The 22,839-nt window shown below is 38.6% G+C and overlaps 1 protein-coding gene across 1 annotated transcript; it reads right to left on the bottom strand.

Moving 5' to 3' along the window:
* Nucleotides 1-3,309: 3,309 nt before the first annotated feature.
* LOC121953191 (CD109 antigen-like) lies at nucleotides 3,310-22,133 on the bottom strand. The gene is made up of 32 exons (XM_042500123.2): nucleotides 21,937-22,133; nucleotides 21,661-21,812; nucleotides 20,861-20,889; nucleotides 20,499-20,738; nucleotides 20,266-20,388; nucleotides 20,114-20,153; nucleotides 19,701-19,782; nucleotides 19,524-19,623; nucleotides 19,315-19,411; nucleotides 19,119-19,228; nucleotides 18,847-19,038; nucleotides 18,443-18,547; nucleotides 18,261-18,323; nucleotides 16,940-17,110; nucleotides 16,697-16,849; nucleotides 15,933-16,002; nucleotides 15,637-15,721; nucleotides 15,378-15,495; nucleotides 14,686-14,799; nucleotides 14,250-14,468; nucleotides 13,980-14,121; nucleotides 12,411-12,575; nucleotides 12,178-12,259; nucleotides 11,816-12,047; nucleotides 9,295-9,466; nucleotides 8,414-8,604; nucleotides 7,252-7,407; nucleotides 6,554-6,619; nucleotides 5,700-5,833; nucleotides 5,404-5,560; nucleotides 4,161-4,263; nucleotides 3,310-4,068 (listed from the first exon to the last, which is right to left on the bottom strand). The coding sequence occupies exons 1-32, from the start codon at nucleotides 22,041-22,043 to the stop codon at nucleotides 3,866-3,868; spliced, it is 4,173 nt and encodes a 1,390-aa protein (XP_042356057.2). The 5' UTR covers nucleotides 22,044-22,133; the 3' UTR covers nucleotides 3,310-3,865.
* Nucleotides 22,134-22,839: the final 706 nt, after the last annotated feature.

The raw sequence follows: 22,839 nt of genomic DNA, 5'->3' as shown, positions 1-22,839 counted from the left end.
TAAATACACACTCACTCTGGGTGGGATGGAAGCTCAAAGAGATTTTTCCATGACTCGCCCCGGTGAATGAAGCGTGCTTTGCCAAACAAATGCATCATCCTCCTCCCCAATCGCAGCCGTTTAGGTAGCATCGCCAGGGAGTTTGAAGTTTTCCTTTTCGATTCATCTTTGTTGATGCTGCAACCCCCCCCCCCCTCGCGACAGCATAGGGTTTCCATATGATGTGGTTGTTTGTTGTGGTGGCGATTCTTTCCTACTTATGTCATCTGGAGCAGGGCCACGGGGAGCAATTTAATATCTCTGTTTTTGGAATAAATGTTGCACTAAAATACAGCATCAAACTTGCCAGAAGCAGTTCCTAACCAAATTATCTTACACTGAATATCTGTGGTTAGGAATGTAAACTATTGAGTCTTTATGATGCAATTTATCATTATAATATTCTAATATATCATATCATTGTCATCGCTGAATAATAGTAGCAGCAAGGGTACTACACTTAAAAATATGCAGCACCGGTATCTGACATTTCCTCTGTTGTGAGTATGTTTGATCAAATTTATTTAGCCAGAGTCAGATTTCTTTCAGTTATACAATTTGTCCCCTTTTGAAGATTCATCTGCAGCACCTGCTGTCAATGTGAATTTCATATTTGGACAAAATGCTCACACTCCATCTTGCATTCTGTCGCAAAGACTCCAACAACAATATTGCATGTTTCTCTAATGGCTCCCTGCAGGAGATGAAGCTCATAAATAATCATCTCTTTCACTTTGTTTACCCCCATCTGCATCTCCTCGGTGACAGGCGTGTGGCCAACATGATTCCTCTTTCAGCCACATTGACGTTAGTGAATAATAATAAATGATCTCAAAATCAGACCTAATGGATTTAATTTATGAGTTAAGACCTCAGTGTTGTTCTGGGCATGATATGAGCCAACACCAAGCTCCAGAAACTTCTGCAAGAATAGAGAAGTGATTCCTGCAAAACAGATATTACATGCTGTTCTTTTTAATCTCATGCTGCTCTTCACAACTTGATGACAAAGTGGTGAAAGATAGATGCTCTGTAGAGATATTAATCTCTTTTTCTCTCTCCCACACACCTTTTTAATGAGAGAGGCTTCCCTCAACTCAACCTCAAATTTAACTTTCACTACACTTCACTAGATTGTCAACCCTAAAATGATGAATTACTGAACAGATCTGCCAGACAAGGACCAAGGGGCCCAAATTATCAAAGGGCCCCCAGGCCTTCACTTGCTAAATTGGTACTCAAAGAGACATGTATCAACCTGGCAGGGGCTGAAAATGACCACAAAGAGACACAAAATGAAAGTGATACAAAACAGCCTAAAGAGACACATAATGAACACAAGGAGATGAAAACAACAACAAAGACATGCAAAATGACTACAAAGAGACACAAAATTACTAAAAAGAGACATATGAGTACAAAGAGACATAAACAACTACAAGGAGACTTAAACGGACTACAAAGAGACTCAAAGTCTGAGGCACAAAATGACTAAAACAGGACACAAACAAACAATAAGAGGACTTAACAAATATTATGTCTATGTGTCTTGCTCCTAAGTAGGAGAGGTGGTGGGGCCTTCTGCATTTCTGTGCCCATGGACCCGATGTCTCCTAATCCACCCATGTCTGACATAGTAAATGCATGACATCATGACCAATGTCCGCCTTTGATTGATGTCTGTTTTTGTAGCCTGACCCACAACATGCTCCAGGTTATAAGGGGTCATTTGTTATGACCTTTTATGTGTGTCGTGTTTTCCCACATGAATATATATTTAGACCAGAGAAACAGCACAGTTATATTAAACAACACCTCTACATCCAGGACACAACTGACCTTTCTATGTTATTTCATACATCACACAAATTGCTTAAATACACCAAGATTTTGCTGGACACTTTGGGGAGTTAATGTTATCCCAGACCCACTTGTTGTATTTGGTAGTTATAGCAAAGTAATCATTTAATCACAGACATCTGAAGTGTGCAGGCCAAAAGTATTTCCTGTTTGTGATAGTATCCGTTTATAAGGCTTGAGATCTCACTTACCCTTTAAAACCGTTGCTATTATGATACCAAGCCTGCCATCTAGTGTTCATGAGACTGGTACTGCAACTTTCCTTAGTTGTAAAACAAAGGAGGATGAAATTGACAGCATATATATATATACACACACATATATATATATAAGGTGTGTATTTATGGAAACTGTATGGACTTCCTTTATTTCTGTTTTAAGGGTAACTGTGGCAGTGGAATTGCTGTCTATCCATTATATTTTGAGTGTGCTTTCCCCTTTTTCTGAAGTTGCATAAACACCCGTGAGCTCCTGGTGTGTAGTTACACATAAAGCAACATGCTTATATGAGGTTTGTCTTATAACAGCAACATATGTGAGCACAGAGAGTCGTGCAGAGAGTCGGGATTAGTGCAAGGGAAGTAATTAAGAAGATCTTCTCACAAGATGTAACCAGTTATGACACTAAAATTAAGCCAGAAGTTGAGTGTTTTAATGTGTATGTTTTCCTTAAGTATTTATTTTGTGTACCAACTCAAATTCTCAGGCTCATTCCGTGTCTGCGTTAGCTAATGAAGAAAAAGCTTTATTGCCCCTTGTGGGAAGTTTCTTTGCCCAGTGAGCCCTATAAAACATCCTACACATAAAACTAGACATGCAATGTCATAAAAATACATCAAAACAGCATTTTTTAAGGGCATATGGGTAGAGTGAGGTTGATTTCTAAAGAGGTCAAAAGTCAGGTTTAGCTACAGAATCATCCTCCCATCACTGGATGTGAGTGAACTTAAATATTGTTACCTTCAATGTAAAGTGTTGTTAGTATGAAATTACTGCTTATTGGTAATGTTCAGGGGTGACATGTTTGTGTTGTACAAAGTGAAAAATGCCATGGACAGTGGGCTTTGTTTTATTAAGTATTATTACTTAACCATGCCATCACTTTGTTATCATTGTATGTTTGTGCTTTATACCACGTGATCTTGGTCTTGACTCACATAAAAAATGAAATGATATGAAATCTTTGAAATAACATTCATACTTCTTGATACGTCGACAATGTCAAACCTGATTACTCTCCAGTGATGACTTACATGTGTGAGTTCCCTCTGCAGGTCAGTCTGGATTCCTCTGGCTCAGAGTTTCGTGACGTGGCAGAGAAGTAAGGTGGGCTTTATCTCCCTCCAAATTATCTTGAGGAACATTTTCCTCATTGTTGCCATATTTACGCCAAAGCTCAGTGAGCTCAAGCAGGACTGTTATATATCAACATGGATTAAAAAAAAAAAAATCACACTTTAGGGTAGTACAATATGGCAAAAGAATACATCTTATTTTAGCTTTTTCATGTCTTCAGGCAGCTTAATATGTCTGCATTTTCTGCCAAGGTGGCGACAACAAGACTCACATAGTGCTGAAAAATAAGTCCTTTTCATTTGTTCTGCTGCCAACTGTGCATGAGTTTTTTATCAAAGATTTTACTTCACTCAACACATGGAATCATATGGTGTACGGCAGCTTTCATCACCTAAGTAAAGGCATTCTTTTATTTGTTATAGTTCTTTAAAGTCATTAATTTCTCATTTACATTCTATTCAAAAATAATACAGAACAGATCACATTGTAAACAGTGCACAAGGCCAAAGAGCCACATGCAAACAGGTCTCTAAATATTACAATCACTTGTCAAGAAATATTAATTTGTATAAAAAAATCTTTTGAAATAGCATCCAGTGCATTTCAATGTGTGTGCATGCAAAAATTATAACATTATGTCTAATTATTTCTCAGCAATAATTCAGTCTAATTAGAAGACAATAAAAAAAGCAGCGACTCCAACAAAAAGGCAAATTAAGCTGTGAGTGGCGCTGCTCATTGAGTTCGGTAACAATGGGGAGGACACAGTGATAATGATTCCTGGCCTACAGAGATCACAGTTTTCACCACAGAAGAGGCAGGAGTTGGTGTTGTGCAGAGCAGCTGAGTTGTATGTTCTTTTTGCTTGTCTCGCTGTGAAATGGGGAAAACAATTATAATAACTGGAACCTCTCTCAGTCCAGCACAAGACAAAGCAGACATTAATGAACTGAAACTGTACTTACTAGGCTCATAGTAGTCACGAACAATCACCACAGCATCCTGTACATGGGCCACTTTGTAAACTCTGATGATTGGAAGTCTGATGCAAACCTCTGTCTTGTTAAGCTATAAATGGGACCATAGAAGTGAATGATTACATGTGGTAAATAATAGCATCTACTTATCTTATTCTTTCATGCTGTATACCGTGAATGTGTAGAAGTATCTGATATAGGGAATTCGTTTTTGTATCAAAGGTCCCCAATTGTAAAAAGAAACGTGTTCATGTCATTTTTTTTGTTTTACAGCAGATACGCATGTTTTATAAATACTGTGAAAGTATCAAAACACCTAAGCCAGAGAGAAATACACAAATCCATAATCAGAGACTGTGTCTATAAGTGAGCTGCCAGGATCTCCATGAAGACTGTTTGTCATTTTTTAGAGGGGATGGAGTATTGCAAAAAGGGGAAGGTGAGTCAAATGGTTTTTAAAAGCTTTTTTTTTTTTTTGGCAAAGGGGAGGGACATACAACTGTAAATGTTTGTATTTTGTATTTATTTTGAATACCCTCTGAATGCCAAAACACATTTTTAAATTTTCATTGGCCCTTTAACTCATCATTTGCAATTAACTCTTTCAGGAATCACCAAGTCTTAACTAAAATACTGATGTTTAATTAAAATCACTATACACGTCTGATTTAAAATAGAGAAAAAAACTATTTTTTTCATCTCCACAGCAAATAGCTGTTGTGCCAAGTGGCTTGCTAGCGCTTCCACTATTGAATTTAATTTTGTTTATGTTTTGTTATTTTTCTCCTCTTTTAAACCTTAAAACTGTGGTCCTTTGCAGACCCTTGCAGTGGCTGCATGCCACTGTGTTTACAGAGCTCATGTTGTCAGTACTTTTAGAAATCACACATAAATTGCACATGATGAGTTTTTGGAGATTAATCCCAATAATTCTAGACTCAACTGCTTTCATGCACTATAAAACAAATTTGAAGTCAAATTGAAATGTTGAGTAATCTTGCACTAGAATTTGCCTATTCTGGGCTGTGTGGTAACAGCTGTGAAACATTACTGAAACCATCATTTTGGGAAATCATTTTTAATAAAGCATAAATGATCGATTAAATGAATAAAAAACAATGATAGAAAAATAAGAATAGGATTGTTCTGGTTTGACAAAATAAAACTGCGAAGTTGCCCAACTCAACTTTTCATGTATAACGATGAAATGACAACATGATGAAAGACTTACTGAATCTAGGTACAGGCTGACTTTCTCGGGAAATATGTCCACCTTTCTGATAAGACCTGTTGGGGCAGCAGCTCCAGGAGAGAGACTCAAACCACTGAGCATGCCCACTTCCAATATAGCCATGCCTGTCTGAGAAATCACCTGGTTGTCTTTTAATCTAGAGACAAAAGCAAAATGTCACGATTTGCAGGGTATGTGACATGCAAGACTGGTAAAGGCAAGCATATTTCACAAATCATGGAAAAGAGAAATGAAATTAATCTGACATATAGTTCCATCTGTGGTGTAGTACTTACCTCAAGCATATAGATAAAAGCATGTGATTATGGTCTGTTTCCACATGCACATCTAATGAGAAAGCCTCCTGATCTTCAGTGTGCTGGAGGTTCTGTGAAAAAGCTTTGCTCTCCAGGTTGTAAAAGATATTCATCTGGATGGATTCATGGAGATGTTAAAAAATGTAAAAACTTAGATTTAGTAGCAAAGAGTTAAAGTTTACTGTCCTGCCTGATCTCCCAGCAAGAGATTTTATGAGATAATCAAATGCAAATGTCTCAAGGTCACAAAACAGTATCTGTTGTAGAAATCTCTCTATTCCATAAAACAAAAATCAAATAAAGATTGAATCTGTATTTGTTTACTTGTTTCAGCATTTAAGAAGTGAGTCACGTAAGGTTACAAACATAATATGTTGAAGGGGGGCGTTTGGGAGACAGAGGACAACAAGTTGTAATATTGAACATAGTGGAAAGATTAACCTTTCACCAGAGTCCTCCTCCTCTGAGTGACATTATCTGGAGACACTAAAACCAGAAATTTCAAGCTACATGTTTTCCAGATGTTAATTGCTGGGGGTCCATTATCATGTTGAATTTGCATTTTGTTGTTTTGGTTTAGCACAATGCAATACATTGTGCTGGGTGAGGCTATCATGCACAGCTGCTGCATTCAATTTATTCTGGTCATGCTCCAGCAGCATTGTGGGGGGTTGTTTGAAGTTGTGGTGTTACATTTTTCCTTAAACATGGATAGATTTCGCAGAATTCATATTAAAGCTGTGAACTATAATCACATCTGTAGTTTACAGTTAATAACTGCAATGTTTATTGTACAGCACAGATCAAGAAAAAGAGTAACTGTATAACTGTACCTGAAATATTGCAAATCCTCTTCCTTCCATGTGTATATTTAGGTTTAGATCTCTGTCAGCATTAATCTGAAGAAACATAAAGTCGAATTGGAAAGTAAATAATGTCCATGATGATAATTGTGTAGTCACGTGGTGGTGTAGTGAATCATTCCCTCCAGGATGTCACGATATTGCAATAATAATAGCACAATAATTAACACAAATTCAGCTATTCCCTAGGAATTCTGCTCAACCTTGCAATTTTCTCCACTCATCCCGACTTTACAGCAAATTTGACTATTTAAAAACGAGTGAAATCTCAGATCATTGTAGAGCTGCGTGCAGGGTATTGATTCGCTCAGCCCCCCTCTTTCACTCTCTCTGTTTATCTTAAGACTACTGCTACAGGACTAAAGATCTGTGTACCGGACAGATGCTGCGTTTAAATGGGGTCATGTGAAACACTGAATGCTCACATAATAGTAAGCTCCAAATCCATGAAAGCATCACAACCATTCTGCAAAAAAAAATCTACACCTATAAATATTGCAACATGCATTGTAATTTTTTAGAAATGCCACTCAGAAATCATATTTCAGGCCGCAACAATCCCAAAAACAGCCTGTGAAATCCTGGAGGGACTGGTCAATACAGCATCATACAAAATATCCAATATATCAAACATGAAACTATCATGGGATTCCACCCAGGTCTTTTACCTCTCGGCTCTGATACGTCAGATAGTTGGTGGAGTTGATGCTGAATAGTGACACAAACGATGACGCTGGGGCAGATACTTTGAGCCTGAGGTCAATGGCATTGGCCCCACTGAAGGACGCGTAATGAGCCAGAGCCTGGAGGGCAACAACTGTGTCCTGAGGGAGGAAAGGAGCAACAGGTCAAAACATCTGCATCTGGATTGTATCTCCTCGTACATCATTTGGTGCAGAATTGGGGTATATTCTTGCAATATGGTACAATATGGTTTTTCCACAATTAATTTTTGCTTGTTTAGGGGGTCCTTTGAACAAACAGGTCTTATTGTATATCAGGCTGCATAGTAAAATGTAAGTTTCTCAAGCAACATATAAAGGTGTATTGCAGGGATACTCAACTTGCTTTGCCAGTGGGCCACTTTTGCAAAATGACAGGAGGTGAGGGGCCACTTACAGTGTTTCTAGGCCTTGAGGACATTATGGGGCATAGTCCACAGACTGCATAAATAATGGTTGTAGCTACTGTAATGTCATTTATTGGTGGACAGCCATTTAGAAGCCTCAAGTTTGGCATTTCAGCCATTCCCATCCTGTTTTTTTGGAACCAAAAGTGACCATATTTGGAGGAGAGGGTGGATCTGACTCATTGATGGTAGCTGTGCCTCGCAGACAGTCTGTCACTCAGCTGGGTGAGTCATATGAAAATACACCCCCTGTACAGTTGTCATGAATGTTGAAATTAGTTATAGAGACCAAATCTGTTTTTTGTGCCAGGCTGTAAACATGTTTTTTTCTGCTGTAAAGTTAGGTATTTTAAAATAGAGGTCTGTGGTTATTGACTCTGTTTTGGAGCCAGCCTCAAATGGCTGTTTGAGGAACTGCAGTTTCTGGCTCTTCCGCATTGGCTTTATTTTTCAGCCTTAGAGGTTTGGCGCTTGGCTCTGTCAGGAGGTCTTCATCTGGCAGACTTTTTTTGATAAACAAGCTCTTCCTATTGCTATTTTTTAAGATTCTGGCACCTTATTTATAGTCAAAGTACAAAAAAATCCCAGTGTAAATCGACTGATTTTCATTGCAAATTAGAAAATGGTCGGCAGCCACCTGTTACCCTCTTAAGCAGATTTAGCCCGTGGGCCAAAGGTTGAATATCACTGGTGCAGTTCACCTGTGTCGTCCCATATCCTCCTAGATGGTTCCTTTGCTTGCTTAACCATTTTGAGAGTGCAATGCCCTCCACCAAGAAGCCACGCCTATAAAGAGCCAGCAGCACATAACCGGTCATCTCGATCTGCGCCGAGCGCGGCTGCCAGTCATGTGACTCCAGGCCGGCCGAGGAGCTCCACATCATGACTTCATCTTTGGAACAAAATGACAACATAACTTAATCAATACAAATTTGTACACATACCGTTATTCAAAATTTATTTTGCTTCACAATTAAAAAAATATACGATCGCACAATAAGTGCTGAAAAACTTGTTTTGTTTGTTTGTTTGTGGCTGCTGTTCTTGTTCTTCTGGATCTTAGAAACTTTTAAGATCTGTGTTAAATGTTGTAGATAGGCTTGAAATCCCACCAACAACACAATTTATAAAGTTGTAGCAAAACACTGTCAAACTCGTCTCTGACATCAAGTCCTCCCCATATGCAACATGCAGCGTCTTTAACATTGATGACGTTTTGAAGAATTTTGGAACCCTTTTTCTTCAGCCATAATCAGTTGGCCAATCAATATTGAGATGTGGCATATATTTGAGAAAAGTTTAATCTGAAATTTGACACAATGGTTACTATGGTTACGCCAGGGTACCATACTTCTGGTAAATTCAGATCTAGGTGGTGCAAAAAAAAATTAACCAAATATCTGTAACTCTGAAATAATTTTAGTCCAACATCTGATATTGAACAATACTTGGAGAGGATATAATGGGGTGGTTATATAGAATGTAAAACAGCTGTTTCTGTTATCAATGACAATAATAAGACAAAACGCCATTAAGGAGAATTTTACATCACTTGAAAACAAAACAACCTTTACTAAATTACCTCTGTAGTCAGCTCTCCTAATGAGCTCATCCAGGGCCGTGCCAGCCACAGGACTGTTGGCCAGAGCTAAAGCATAGGCCACCAGACACAGGCTGTAGTTACTGACCACTCCTGTGGACACTTTGTCTTCCAGGTACTGCTGGGCCAGGGACACATTGCCTGAGTACATGTCCTTCACACAGAGGAAGCAGATAAAGGAGAATTATTTTCCACTGACATTTTTACTCATGTAATTTATATACAACACTTAAAGCTGAGGTATGGGGTTTACTTTTGGCTTCATTGTGCAAAAATCCCTTAATAAACTTGGCATATTGTAATACAAGTAAAGGGAAACACTGGGTTGCTGGGTCTGCAAGCCATTTGATGGGTATTGTAGCCAGCACATCAGCAGATGCCGCAAAATTTGAGCTGCAAGAGCAGCATATACGTCACTGTGACCACACGGCCCATACAAATACAAACAAATCAAGTAAGATTGAGAATACAGCACTAAACTTGATGACGTTAAGGCTTGAATAAAATCATACTATGAACTTTTCTGTCCATGTAGACATTTATTTGTCAGCTAGGAAAGCCGCAATTGCTTTTGCACAGGAAGTCGACATTGTTGTTTGTTTTGTCAGCTGAGAGTTACTTAGGTTGCTGTGGCTGGCTGACTCGTTGGCGCACTGACATAGAGCTGACCCACTGTATGAGTGTGTGCTGTGCACGGTAGATGAGGGTGTATCGATGTTTTTTTGTTGTTGTTGTGGTAGGTGGGTTTTTTTTTTGCATTCTCCGGATTTCTGCCTACCCAAGCTTTAAATGTCATATATACAGAAGAAACTGACACATTAATAAATGTGAAAATTTTTTTCCAACCCCAATTCCAAATAAAATAGGGACACTGAGTGAAACTTCTAATAAAAACAGGATGCAATGATTTGCAAATCTTTTTTGACCTTTATGCAGTTGAATGCAAAACAAGCACAAAATATTTAATTTTCAAAATAATTAACTTTATTGTTGGTTTTTTTCTGTAAATAAACACTTATTGTGAATTTGATGCCTACAACACGTCAACACAAAAAGTTTTGATGGGGGCAATAAAAGACAGAGAGTTTTTAAGTTGAGAGTTCATTTCCTTTTATGTTGGCTAATTTTTTATATTATTTATTTATATTTTATATTTTTTTTAAATTATGAGATTTGATTCCTTTTTTGACTGTTGATCAATTTATATAATAATTCGTATTTCTATATAAAGTGAATAAAGTCAGTATGCAAATGAATGCAGATGAACGTGTTACAATGAATAAAAATTTGAAAAAAAAGACTGGAAAAGTTGTGGAATGTTAATAAAATGTGCAAATAATTTAGAGATTTCGTCATCTTCAAACCATAATATTATCAGAATATAGCAGTCCCTCAATATATGGTACATGCTGTCATTTCTCTTTTTTCCAGTTCATTTGAGCTGGATGTCATGGTTCCCCACCTTGATTGGAGGGTAATTCAGATCACCTGTTGCGCAGGCTGTGGGGACTGACTCCTAATTAGGAACTGAAAACAGCTTGGTGCATTTCTCCTTTGGGTTTAAGATGTTTGAGGAAATACACACTCAGGGCACTCTGATCCCTCCTCAGTCGAGTGCAGACCTCATGTTAGCAGACACTGTCAGCCAGAAACTCTGGTTTCTAGGCCCTTTGACACTTCTTTGCTGCTTTTTACTATTTTACGTTGATTTTATGCATTTAAAACCCTTTGTGCTGAAAATATTAAAGAACCCCTTAACACTCAGTGACCTGCATCTGGTCTGCTCTTTGTGTTTTTATGCAAGAGTTTGCTCAATCATTTCATGCTCGCAGGCTTTATATAGAGATTTTGTTTATTATTTTATTTCACTGAGACCCCATATAACCCTTACCTTGACTATAAACACATTTGGATAAAAGAAACACATTTATAAAGATACATTTGTTTATCATTGAAGATGCATTTGTTTAATATAGAAAAGCCACTTGTTTATAATTGAAGGCATTTTTGAGGCATTTTTTTAATATAGAAGAACCGTTTGTTTATCATTGAAGAGGCATTTGTTTATTATTATTGAGGAAGCAGTTTCCATTTTGAGGGCTCTTGTGAGCTTTGTTTCAACAAATGAATATATATATTTATTATGTGGTTGGGAACTGGTACTCACACTTCTGTTTAACTGAAATATGGGGAATCAGAACCACCACAAAATGAGACAGAGAATTTGGAGAAATCTGCATGTAAGGGGCAAGGCTGAAAACCAACACTGAAATCTTGTGACCTTTGACCCCTCAGGCTGCACTGAATGGAGAACCATTGTGACTGCGTAAAGGATATAGTTACATGGGCTTGGGAACATTCACAGATTGTTGTAAACATACCTCTGCTCTTACTACGTATTAAAGCATCAAATTTAGAATGAGTGTCTCAGTGTTTATGTCTTTTATTTAAAATCCCATTTTAGATCCTCTTCTACTGAAATGCGCAAATTTCTCTTACTCACCACGTAGCTCTCGTCCTCCAGCAGTGCCATCAGTACATAGGCAGTGAGTCCCACTGAGCCATTATCCAGTCCTCCCTGAATCTCAGTGTGGATCAACCTGCCCACCTCAACAAACTCTCCCTGTGGCCCCTGGTGTTTCAAGAGCCAAGTCATGGCCCTGATCAGGACACTCTGGTCTATCTGCATGTAGGGCTGAGCCTGGAGGAAGCACCTCAGCACGAAGGCTGTTAACCTGCAACCACAGAAAGGAGAGAGAATATAAAAAGCAGAAAAGGGTTTTTTTACGCTCTAAACAACAAAAGTGAAGAAATAAATTGACTTAATTTATGAAACTGCTAATTACCATTACATTGGTGACTTACCATATGCTACCAGAGGTGTCACTGGCTCCGAAAGCACTGAATGAACCATCTTCTCGTTGGTATGCCAGTTGTCTCTGATATCCTTACAGCAAAAAAAAAGGAAGTTTACAACTCAATCAAAAAAAAAAAATAGGCAAAAGATGCTCCATTACATTGGAGGATCATGTGAAATAACTTTGCCCTTACATTATACTTTGCACATGCAGTACATTTACTGTAAGTCAGCTGGTTACCTTCCTTCATGTAGCCCAGGGCCTTTCTCCTGATCTCTCGATGGTCCTCAGTTTGCAAATACTGGAGAACATAAATACTTGGAGCAACATGGATCATGTTCTGCTCTCCACAACCAAGAGGCATCAGAACCAGTGAACCCAAGCTGCGGAAACCCAAGATATCACCTGTGTGAAGCAAAACAGGAGGGAAGGAGCAGGGATTTATCAACATGTTCATGAATCCATCTTCTTTTTTCTAAGGCTGGGTTGCATCAACAAGGAATAATTGTTAAACTCAGTTGATCGTAGTTTAACTTTCAATCAAGTTACACAAAACTTTAAAACAATAACTTCAAATTAAGAGAGCAAATTAAAACATCATCTGTAAACATCAGTTTGGTTTCTATTCAAAACCTAGATTTAATGTATTTCTGATTAACTAAAAGTTTAAACTTTATTTTAAAATGTGATCCAGTATTAACTTTTAAATTACACTTGAGCAGGTTTAACTTTTAAAATGGCTGCCATTTTAAGATGGATGGAGCAAAACAACTAAGATACTCAAGGAAAGTTAAGAGACAGACTCAACCCGATTAAACTTTATGATGTTGCTGAATTTCTCTCAAGATACTGTGCCGTGACCTGTTTTGTTTGTTTGTTTTTATCTTCAATAAACCCAGTAATGACTTAGCATTTTAGTACTCCAAGTTCCTTCCTTGAGAAGTCAATGGTTTTTTTTAAAATGGGTCTTAGGTTAGATGCCTAAAATGAGGTCTGTGGTTAACAAAAGTGTGATAGACTTTCATGTTTTGTTCTACATCATGAAATATAATATAATATAATAATGAGTAAATACCCCACTGTCAAATTTCATACCTTTTGGGTGTCTCTTTTTACCTCTGGCAATTGAATTTAGGCTTTAAAAATCCTAAGAGTGGTGCTCATTTGTGAAGATTATCTTGCTGAATAAAACATGAATGTATCATAGGCATTTGCTTGTTATGGAGTTTATTATCTGCAATGATCCAAAATTCAATGGAAAAATCCCCATTGGCTTTTTGAAGATGGGACCAAGATGACATTAATTACTGCATCGGCCTACAAAAAAAAAAAAAAAAAAAACATCATGTCCTTAGGACACTCTAAGGAGAACAAACTATAGCATCCTATCAAAAGCAGAAAGCTACACTAGAGAAAAACACTTCCTCCTGCACATTTGCTCAGTGTTTAATAAAGCTCACTATCACAACAACTACGGAGCCCACACATTTGGCTCCAACTGAGGAAAATACTGAGGCTTGTTTTTTTCTACCATGACAAATGCCCAACATCCCTCAACCTGAATGGAGCCAAGCCAAACAGCCTGACAGCTGTTCAGAATCTGCCCGCAATAAACATTCCTGTTTGATGTCCATCGTTCCCATTTTTCAACGTCCAGTACCTAAATCTTTTCAGGACATGCACCCAAGCTCAAAACAAAGGAAAATGCGGGCACACATTACACATGCCTAATTGACTAAAAGTAAACATGAAGGTCACTCAGATGGAACTGCCACTGGCACAGCAGGGGAGCACAAATGGTAGACGTACCAACCAACGCCACATGGGCCTTCTGGCTGCCCGGGACCACATCTGGTGGAAAGGAGAAGGAGACGGATCTGGAACTGTTGTGTTTCACTAGAGACATCTCCAGGAACAGACTCGTTGAGAAAGACTGTTCAACTCCCTCAGGCTTTGGGAACATGGAAGTAATTCAGTGTTATAGGATTAAGTGTATGCCACGTAGCATTCCCAAATACCCTTTTTTACTGGGACATTGCATGCATATGGATGTTATTTAATGTTTCCATCATACCACACCTTCACAAGCACTCTCCCGATAAGGCTCTCTGAGGCTTCCGCAGATACGGCGTCTACAGATATTTCCATCTCACCCAGATCCTTGGGCTTTATAGCAAACAGCGCTGAAGCAGACGCATGACTCCCTAAGGTGAGTTTTTGGGCATTTACCACCGAAACATCTCCTTTGTCTGCCAAAACAAACTCAAAGGCCTCGCTCTGCGCTACCAACAGAATGATCTGTGAAGAGAAACAAATGACTCAATCTTTTAAAACAAAAAATGTAACATATTCTGCGCACCATAAATGACGGTGACAGATTATTGGAAGATACAAATACATCATCAGTTGGAGAGTTTGTTGGACTTGTATCTAAAGAGAAGAGTAAAGCGCAACAGGTCAGATAATTTACGCTCCTATTTTAGCCAGAATATTCCACAAATGTAGCCCGTCATACCTCTATGTCGTGCTCTAAATGGTTGATGACGTTTACTTCGAGCACAATCTCCTCCCCTCTGATGAGGTATAATGGGACATCCAGAGACAAGGAGAAAACTTTGCACACATCCAACTGTGAATGAAACAACATATACCAATATCAAAGTAACTTTCTGCTAACATTGATAGGAGCTGATATTTATAGTTAGGGAACGGGGTTCGGTGGGGTTACTTGACTGACTTGTGTGGGGTTGCTGCGAGTGGACAGCAAACAACGGAAAATTTAAAACAGGCACTTCCTTATTTATACTGAGAAATTTTATTAACGCTTGCTAATCAACTGGCCCCTGGCCTACTGTCATTTTGCAAAAGTGGCCAAGGAATTTTAGTATCTCAGCTGTCTTGATATTACATTATAAAATAAACAATCATCATGATAATAACATATCTAGTAGGATTTCATTGAAAACTGGTTAAAGTTGCAATTCTTTATGACACAACATTTTTTTTTAATTTTTTTTTTTTTAAAAAAGGATAGAAAGTGGGCAGACTCCAAAACTAGTTTTGGAATTTCTCAAATGTAAAAAATCCCTTCCCTTTTGAGCACAGAAACATAATAATCTTTGCAAAAGGAAACAAGAGTGGGAACTACAAACCCAAATTTGAGGAACATTACTGATATATAGAGGCACATAGTGGTTACTTATTTACCTTTTGGGGCACAGGTGTGAAACCCAATCCCAGGCTGTCTGACATCACCAGTGCAACAGCTCTCAAAGAAGTAACTCCATCTGGCACTGATATTTCCTCACTCGTCCATGTTTTATCACTGATAGAAATGACAGAGAAATCATAACACTGAAGGTATTCAGCAAGTTTTTACCTAAATATGGGTATACAGTGAAGTGTGCTTATGTATTTGACAATATACTTGAATGACTTGCCCATTTCCACCACCTTCTGTACTCACCTGATATAAGTGTCGAACCACAGCAAGGATTCAGTGGCATCCATCCAGTGGCTCCAGTACTTCTCTACCACTAGGGTATCTCCCGCTTCCATGAAGGTATCTCCTGCTAAAACCCCAAAGAAGAGAGAGAAGAGATCAGAGAAAGCAGACTGTACAAATATCTGAAGAATGAAGATTAAATCCAGTAGTAGTGGAATTTTGAGAGCAATCCTATATGTTAAATGGCCACAAGAGGGACTCCAAGTACTGCTAGATGCTATACTAGAAGGATCACATTGATTTACTCATGAATGTACCATTATTGGGTCCATCATGCTGCTTTTTCTTATATAATCTGGCATTGGTCAGCATCCTAATGTTGCATTCCTGTGGTGTGACAGACAAAAAAAAGATTTTTTAAAAATTACAGCTGTAAACAAGTTACTTAAACCAACATGAAGAGGTCCTCTATCAGTCATCATTAGAGTAACAACCAGTGAAATATAGGTCAGGTCTTGGCAGGTGATGTAAGGTGTAAAGGAGTCGCTGCAGATGCCCGAGGAGAGCTCGCTTTTTAAAATGTTCTTTTCTCTCACACACAATACACGGCACCAGTACTTTGGAGATGAGAGAAGGTCATCTTAAGATGACATGCTGGGGTGAAGCTTTGTTTCCTTCAGCTTGCATCCATCAATAACCCTCAGGTGCTGAACCTAACACACTAGAGTTACCAGGTCTCAGGACCAGCAGAGTCATCTCCTAACAAAGCAGATAGATAGGTTACATCCAGACTAACCGGTTTCATGGTAACACACTGAATACCCAAACAGTATGTAACTGGGAAAAAATGTGTCCAGAAGGTATTTGCAGCAGATTAAGGAGAGCAGGAAGACTGGTACTTTGTAATTAAACTGTGAAATGGACAAAGGAGAAATGAAGCAAATCTGACAGTGTCCAAACAAGTGACTTTTTGAAGAAAGTTCTCAAGAGTGTAGGTTTCAGAGATGATATTTTGCCCTTTTGTCTAAAAACATAAACTTTTAAACCTTTAGGGTTTAACAAATCCAGAAGGTTGTCATACCTGCTCCACTTTTAAGTCAAGGTCAGCCTGCGGTGCGTCATCATGAGCCCCCATTACTGCGATCCCTACCTGGGATCCCGCTTCATTAGCAGTTACAGTGAGCGATACCGGCTCACCTGGCTGGGCTTTTTCAGTGCTCCAGCTCAGAGATACCTGAAACACAAAAACATTCACAGGCATGTCCCGGAGAATCATGATCCTATTAGAATAATATGATAGAATACATGGAAAGAAGTAACGTACATGGTTGTAATGGCTGATGGGTATGCGAGCCGTGTCACTGGCGACCTCTCCGTCAGAGAGGATGCAGTAAACAGTGACACAGGCCTCAGGGGACCAGGACAATGTTGGGGTCAGTGAAAAAGAGGAGGAACTCTGTGTCCCAGCAGCCACAACTTGACCTCTAGAGCTCACCTGGAAGTACAACAACAAAAGTGATTATTAACCACAACCTGCATCTAATATTTCATTTTTTCAAAAAAAGTAACAAGTACAAGTCGGTCCATAAGTTCCCACAATAATTTCTAAAAATGCATTCTGTGTATTTTAGCATAGTGATACCAAATGAAAACATCATCTCTGAATGCTGGAAACATAGAACATATATTATTAGAATCTGCGTTTAACCTTGAGAGACATTTGAGGCTATGTGAATCCTAAAGACAGGAGAATAATGTTGGATTGATAGGAAAAGCAACCTGTATCTCAGCAATACATATAAACTGGCATAAAATGAAAAAGCACTTTGCTTGCTATCGCATCAAAGTTTTAGTAGTGCTGGACTGTGGGCCACTGACATTAAATGAGAGCAAGTTTAAGGCACAAACTATCACCAAGTGTAATGTGTAAGTCTGAGAATAACCAATAATAATTAATGTTTTTGCATAATGAATCATGTTACTGTTTCTTAATTTACGGGCTATTTGTGATTTTTGAAAATTTGTTTTTATGAAAAATGTTTTAATATTTGGATGTTGTTTACCATGGCAATGGCCTAAGATTCAAAACATTTGGCTCAACTCTATATGAAACACTCACAATGAGTTGATTGCTGTACATTTATATTATTGGGATAGTTTTGAATATCATATTCACCAGCTGCCACAGAGACTGCTGGCCAGCCAAATATTAAAAAAAAAATACAAATAATAAATACATTTCAAAACATTAAAAAGATTTTGATCTTACATTTCACCTATTTTATATGAAATAATATAACACCATTTCAAATCATAACCTGTATTATTTCTTTTTCACTGAAAAGGATTATGCCATTTTAAGAGTTAAAGTATATTTTGATGATTGCTCGGATACTATAATGAATCACAATTGGTTTAGCCAGGATAACAGTGACATGATTTTTTTTGCCTATAAGAGAGATATATCGAGTATTACAACAAAAAAACATGTTATTCTTGAGGAATAAGCAAAAGAACATAGGTTCTATAGGACTTTTTCTGTAAGGTTCTTCATGTAGACATGGAATATGTCATTATTGCAAAAAAAGTGGGTTATGTTATTTGTAGATAAATTGGAATTATTTGATGTATTTGATTAAACATACCACAAAGTGAAGCTCTGTTGTTTGAAAGGTGCTCCTCACATCGAGTTGAAGAGGCGACCCAATCTGAAAGTTAAACATGTTGTATGAATTATCTCTTGGTTGCATCATTAAGACCATTTTTGCTGTACTTTTCCTTTTTTTTCCACATAACACAATGATAGAAAAGGTATGTTTCGAATTACCTGTGCAGGTTGGGTGTCGACTTGGGAGATCTGAATATATGAGCCACTAGGAGAGGAGTAGTTTTTGTAGACAGTCAGAGTCTCCTCACTGGACTGGAATCTTGCCTGAATATAAACAAAAGATACAGAACAGCGTATCATTTGAGCTACAAAAAAGATATCATAAATCTTTGTGTGCTGCTGTTTTCTTCCTTCAAAAATTAGGAAATTAAATCTGTTTAAGAATCTCAGGATGTTTGCTTACACAATACTAATGTTTACAGGTCCTGCGGTTATTTTCTTAATGGTTAACATGTGTAATCCTACTGTACTGAAACTACTCGTCTTACAATCAACGAAACTTACAAACACTGCTTCCCCTGAAGGCCCAACATTCCAGCTACTGTAAATCAAGAAATACACACCCGAATAAAAAGCATCTCGACTTGATCCTGTAATCTAAACTTGATGTGGACGTTCCCGTCCTCGGGCACTGGAAGTGTTAGAGTTGTGCTTTCATCATTCTCTCTGGATGTTCTCTGAGTGACTTCAATCACAGCAGAGTACATTAGATCCTGCGAGCTGGGTGGCTTTCTGTCATATCTAGAAATCCTTAGCTGTGGAGTGGACGCAGAGAAGGTAATTAGTGCAGTTTAAAACAGATGTCAAATAAACAGAGCGATAATAATTCACCTACTTTTGCAGAGAAGTATAAAGATGGCTTTAGCGTTGGTGGAAAATCACAGAACGTAAGCTGGAATGGGTTCTCCATGAGGTGGACTTCCACTGTTTTGTTCACTTTATATCCTTAGGTGACAAGAGATGATGTAACATAAAGGTTTGAAAATGCCACTGAGATTCTTAAATCAACATGGTTTCCAAATATAACTCACCTGTGGTGCTCTCAGTAACGCAGGCAGCAATATGCACAAGGCTGCTAATTCCTCGAAGCTGATCTTTGCTGAAGATGAACTGTGTTGACCCATAGATCTAAAAGCAGCAGTGGAGATACTTCAACTCTAAACGCTTGCTAAAAGCACATAAAGTCTACTTGTAGTGTCAGTTCTCTCATTAATGAGCTACAGGCACAATAATATCTCACCTGCTTAGTTTGTGTTAGCATGAATGGAGAGTCTGCATTGTGCACAACAGACCCCAGAGTAATAGTAAGTGTTCCCTGCACAGGTTGTCCACTGGGGTAACTAGAGGAAAAAGAAAGTTGCTAAATATATGTATGCATGTGATATTATTGATTTGATGTTGAGTTTATTAAACTCACAGTGCTCTCACTGATCCCGACATGTCATTTCCAACAAGGACCGCTGAAGGTGTCTTCAACAGCACTTCAAAGTGAGGATGCTCTGCAACAGCATTAAACATCAGAGGAATGAAAATGCATATGTGATTACATTTACTAACAAACAAGACTAATGTTCTACAGCTATGCTATGACTCTTTGAGCTAAATGCTAACATGCAGATGTTTAGAGAATATGTTCACCATGATCCCATCATAGTTTAGGACATTTGCTGATTAGCGCATGGTACAACACAGGTTGATGGGATTTGTCACTTTTTTGCAGTTATTTGGTCATAAACCAACTCATAAGACAAGTAAGACACATAGGGTTTATATCAAAATTTCACGTTATGGCTGAAATATAATATTGCAATAAAGTGATAGATCTATTACCATAATACTCCACAATGAATTCTCTCTCATCTGTCACACCCTGTAGAGAAGAGGATGGGAAGCGAAATGCGAAAATGCTTTAATATTCAATTCAAACAAGACTTTTAAACAGTATAGAGCACAAAAGGTAAGGATCTATATTTCAGCCTTACATTTACTGTGGTTGTGATCACCCACAGTCCAAGAGGAGGCGTCTGGGGCAAACTGAATTCCTGCAACATAACCCCCGGATTCCCTGTGGACTCCCACCTGTTGACAACGCCCCCACTGGGATCCTGCACGTGACAAAAGAACATCAATGAAACACCACCACTACACAATACCCAGCTAAAAATCTATTCAACTCCCCCTGCTTTGTTCTTTCACACAGAAGACAGAGACATACCTGTAAAGAAAGCTCCACTCTGCCTTTGTACGGATGGTTATCCAACTGGACAGACACAACTCTGACTTTGACGGTGTCGCCTGGTTGGTAGCGTGATCTGTCAGTTTGAATGAAGGTGGAGACATTCCAGGGGACGTAGCTGAGGGTGGTGGAGTTGGTGAAAATGACATCATCCCCCCTGTAGCCCCACATCGTCAAGTTTATAAGGGAATTCTGGCTTGCTGGGGTTGATCCAAGAATCTGGAGCAATTACGTAAGCATTTTCAGAGAAATATACATGTGATATCCGGCTAAACATGTCATGTAATCATCTCCAAGCATCATTTTCTATTCTGTGAGAGGTAAATAAAGAATGTACTTACAGGAGGGAGCGTGAGAATCCTGGTAAAACCTTAAAAACAGAATGATACTTTAGCCCTCTAAAATGTCAAAAAAAATTATGATGCAAATCAGCACTTAAAGGGATAGTTCAGATTTTTTGAAGTATGGGGTACTTCTCCGTAGTTAGTGCATTGCACAAAATAGATGTTATGTTTGGAAAAGCAGGCTGGAGTCCGACACGGACCAGCTAACCAATGTACTGCTGTCCATGGGAGTCAGCGACAAAACATATTTTAGCCATCCACAAAAAAATCCCTATTTAGCTATTTCAGCTCATTGTACATGGGAGCTGCTGCCTCAGTTAGTAAGTTTGTGTTATTATGTGACTTTGGTGAATATGAATTAGCCCTTTTAAACGCCAAAGTCACACAATAACATTTACAATGTAAGTGTTCAGGAGCAGTGGTACATCAGCAGCTCCTGTGTTCTGCAATGTTAAATCACTGTTTTTCTCAACAGGGTTTGGCTTTGAAGAGAGCGAAGTAAGGGCTTTATATTTCATTTGGAAATCACTGTATTACATCAAAGTGAAGCTCTAAAAATATTCTCAATATAGCACACATTTAAACTGATATTGATTTGTTTAGGTGGGACTTCTTTAGGTGGCTTACATAAGTCTTGTTGCCGACCACTCCACGGTGTTATATTGTTTTGCTTTCATGTCAGATTTCAGCCTGCTTCTCAAAGTTGGGCTCGCTCCGACAGACACTATTGTGTGTAACACACCTATTCCCACAAAATCTGAACTGTCCCTTTAACTGCTTCGTAATTGCAGTGTCACCTCCTTGGAAGTCCTCTGTGAGTGTTACTTTGTTGTCGCCCTGTGCCACCTCAGCTTTCACCCTTCCAGGGAAATCAGCGAAGATGGTGACAGCCAGCTCCAGAGGTGTCCCAGCATGCAACACCTCTGGAGCTGAGATCAGATACAATGTTCTAATAGAAAGAGGAGGAATGGTTTATTATTGAATAATGAAACAATTTGAATTATGTGATAAAATCTGCATCAGTATAAAAAATATTCCCCAAAATGATTGTATGAACGAACCACATCTCCTACCTGGATAAATCCTGAGTCAAACCAGGTATAGCTGAACACACAACTCCCACACACACGACCACAGTCCAGATCCCAGCCATGTTTCTGGTCCCCGCTTCGCCACACATTCAGTGACTTGTTCAGACACTAAACTGACATCAACCGCTTCAAGAAGTGGCCTGGACCTAGGTGTTACGAAACCCCACCTCCTATGTGTCCACAACTCCCCCATGGGGTCGCACTCACATGTTCATGCACAAGGATGCATATTATCACACATATATTCTTTGTCACACACAAAGGAAGTGGAGTGAAGGGGAGGGGTGTGTTCACACACTCCTAACGCCTTTGCCCAGGGGGATGCGTCTCGACTGTCTATTCAGGGTTTGACAATTCCCAGTCCTGTCCAAAGCACACAGAGAGAGACACTCTGGTGTTACTGTATCCATACTGAGGAGAAAATACGTCTTGAATGTCAGAGGGAACACAACCCTGCATGCAATATCTGACATAAAAAACCCCAGGGAGTTTAATTCTTGGCATTTTATCTGGAAATAAGAGGCTGCCACTTGCATCATTTTTGTAAAGATTTTCCTACTTTATATGGCATTTATGGGAACAAATCTATATCATGACAGTTTAGCTATGTGGTAAACAGGTTTGACATCTTAATTACCTTGTGACAAAAGAGAAATGGGGTGTTGCTGTGGCTTTGTCTCGGGAGAAAATGGTGATCAGTCACCAAAATGTTTTGTTCAAACAGTCCTCATGGAAAATAGCTGCCACTATGGGTTTTAGTTTTAAACTTAAAAAAGGTTGTCAAATATTCTATCTTTCTTTTTTTTTTTTTTTGCAGTGTATGTAATTGTGACACAAAAATACAGGCTACACAAAGAGTTTGCAGTAAAAATAGCAGCAGGGAGG

This window comes from Plectropomus leopardus, chromosome 14 (genome assembly GCF_026936395.1).
Source record: "Plectropomus leopardus strain MGB_pleo_1.0 chromosome 14, ASM2693639v1, whole genome shotgun sequence".
NCBI lineage: Eukaryota > Metazoa > Chordata > Actinopteri > Perciformes > Serranidae > Plectropomus > Plectropomus leopardus.
This window is presented reverse-complemented; position numbering and strand designations above follow the sequence as displayed.

Coding starts and splice junctions, on each gene's coding strand:
- LOC121953191 (XM_042500123.2), bottom strand. CDS start 22,043: ATGTGTGGCGAAGCGGGGACCAGAAACATGGCTGGGATCTGGACTGTG. Junction 19,229..19,314: donor CGTTACTGAGAGCACCACAG/GTGAGTTATATT, acceptor TTGTCACCTAAG/GATATAAAGTGAACAAAACA. Junction 15,722..15,932: donor GCATGATGGACCCAATAATG/GTACATTCATGA, acceptor CCTTCATGGAAG/CGGGAGATACCCTAGTGGTA.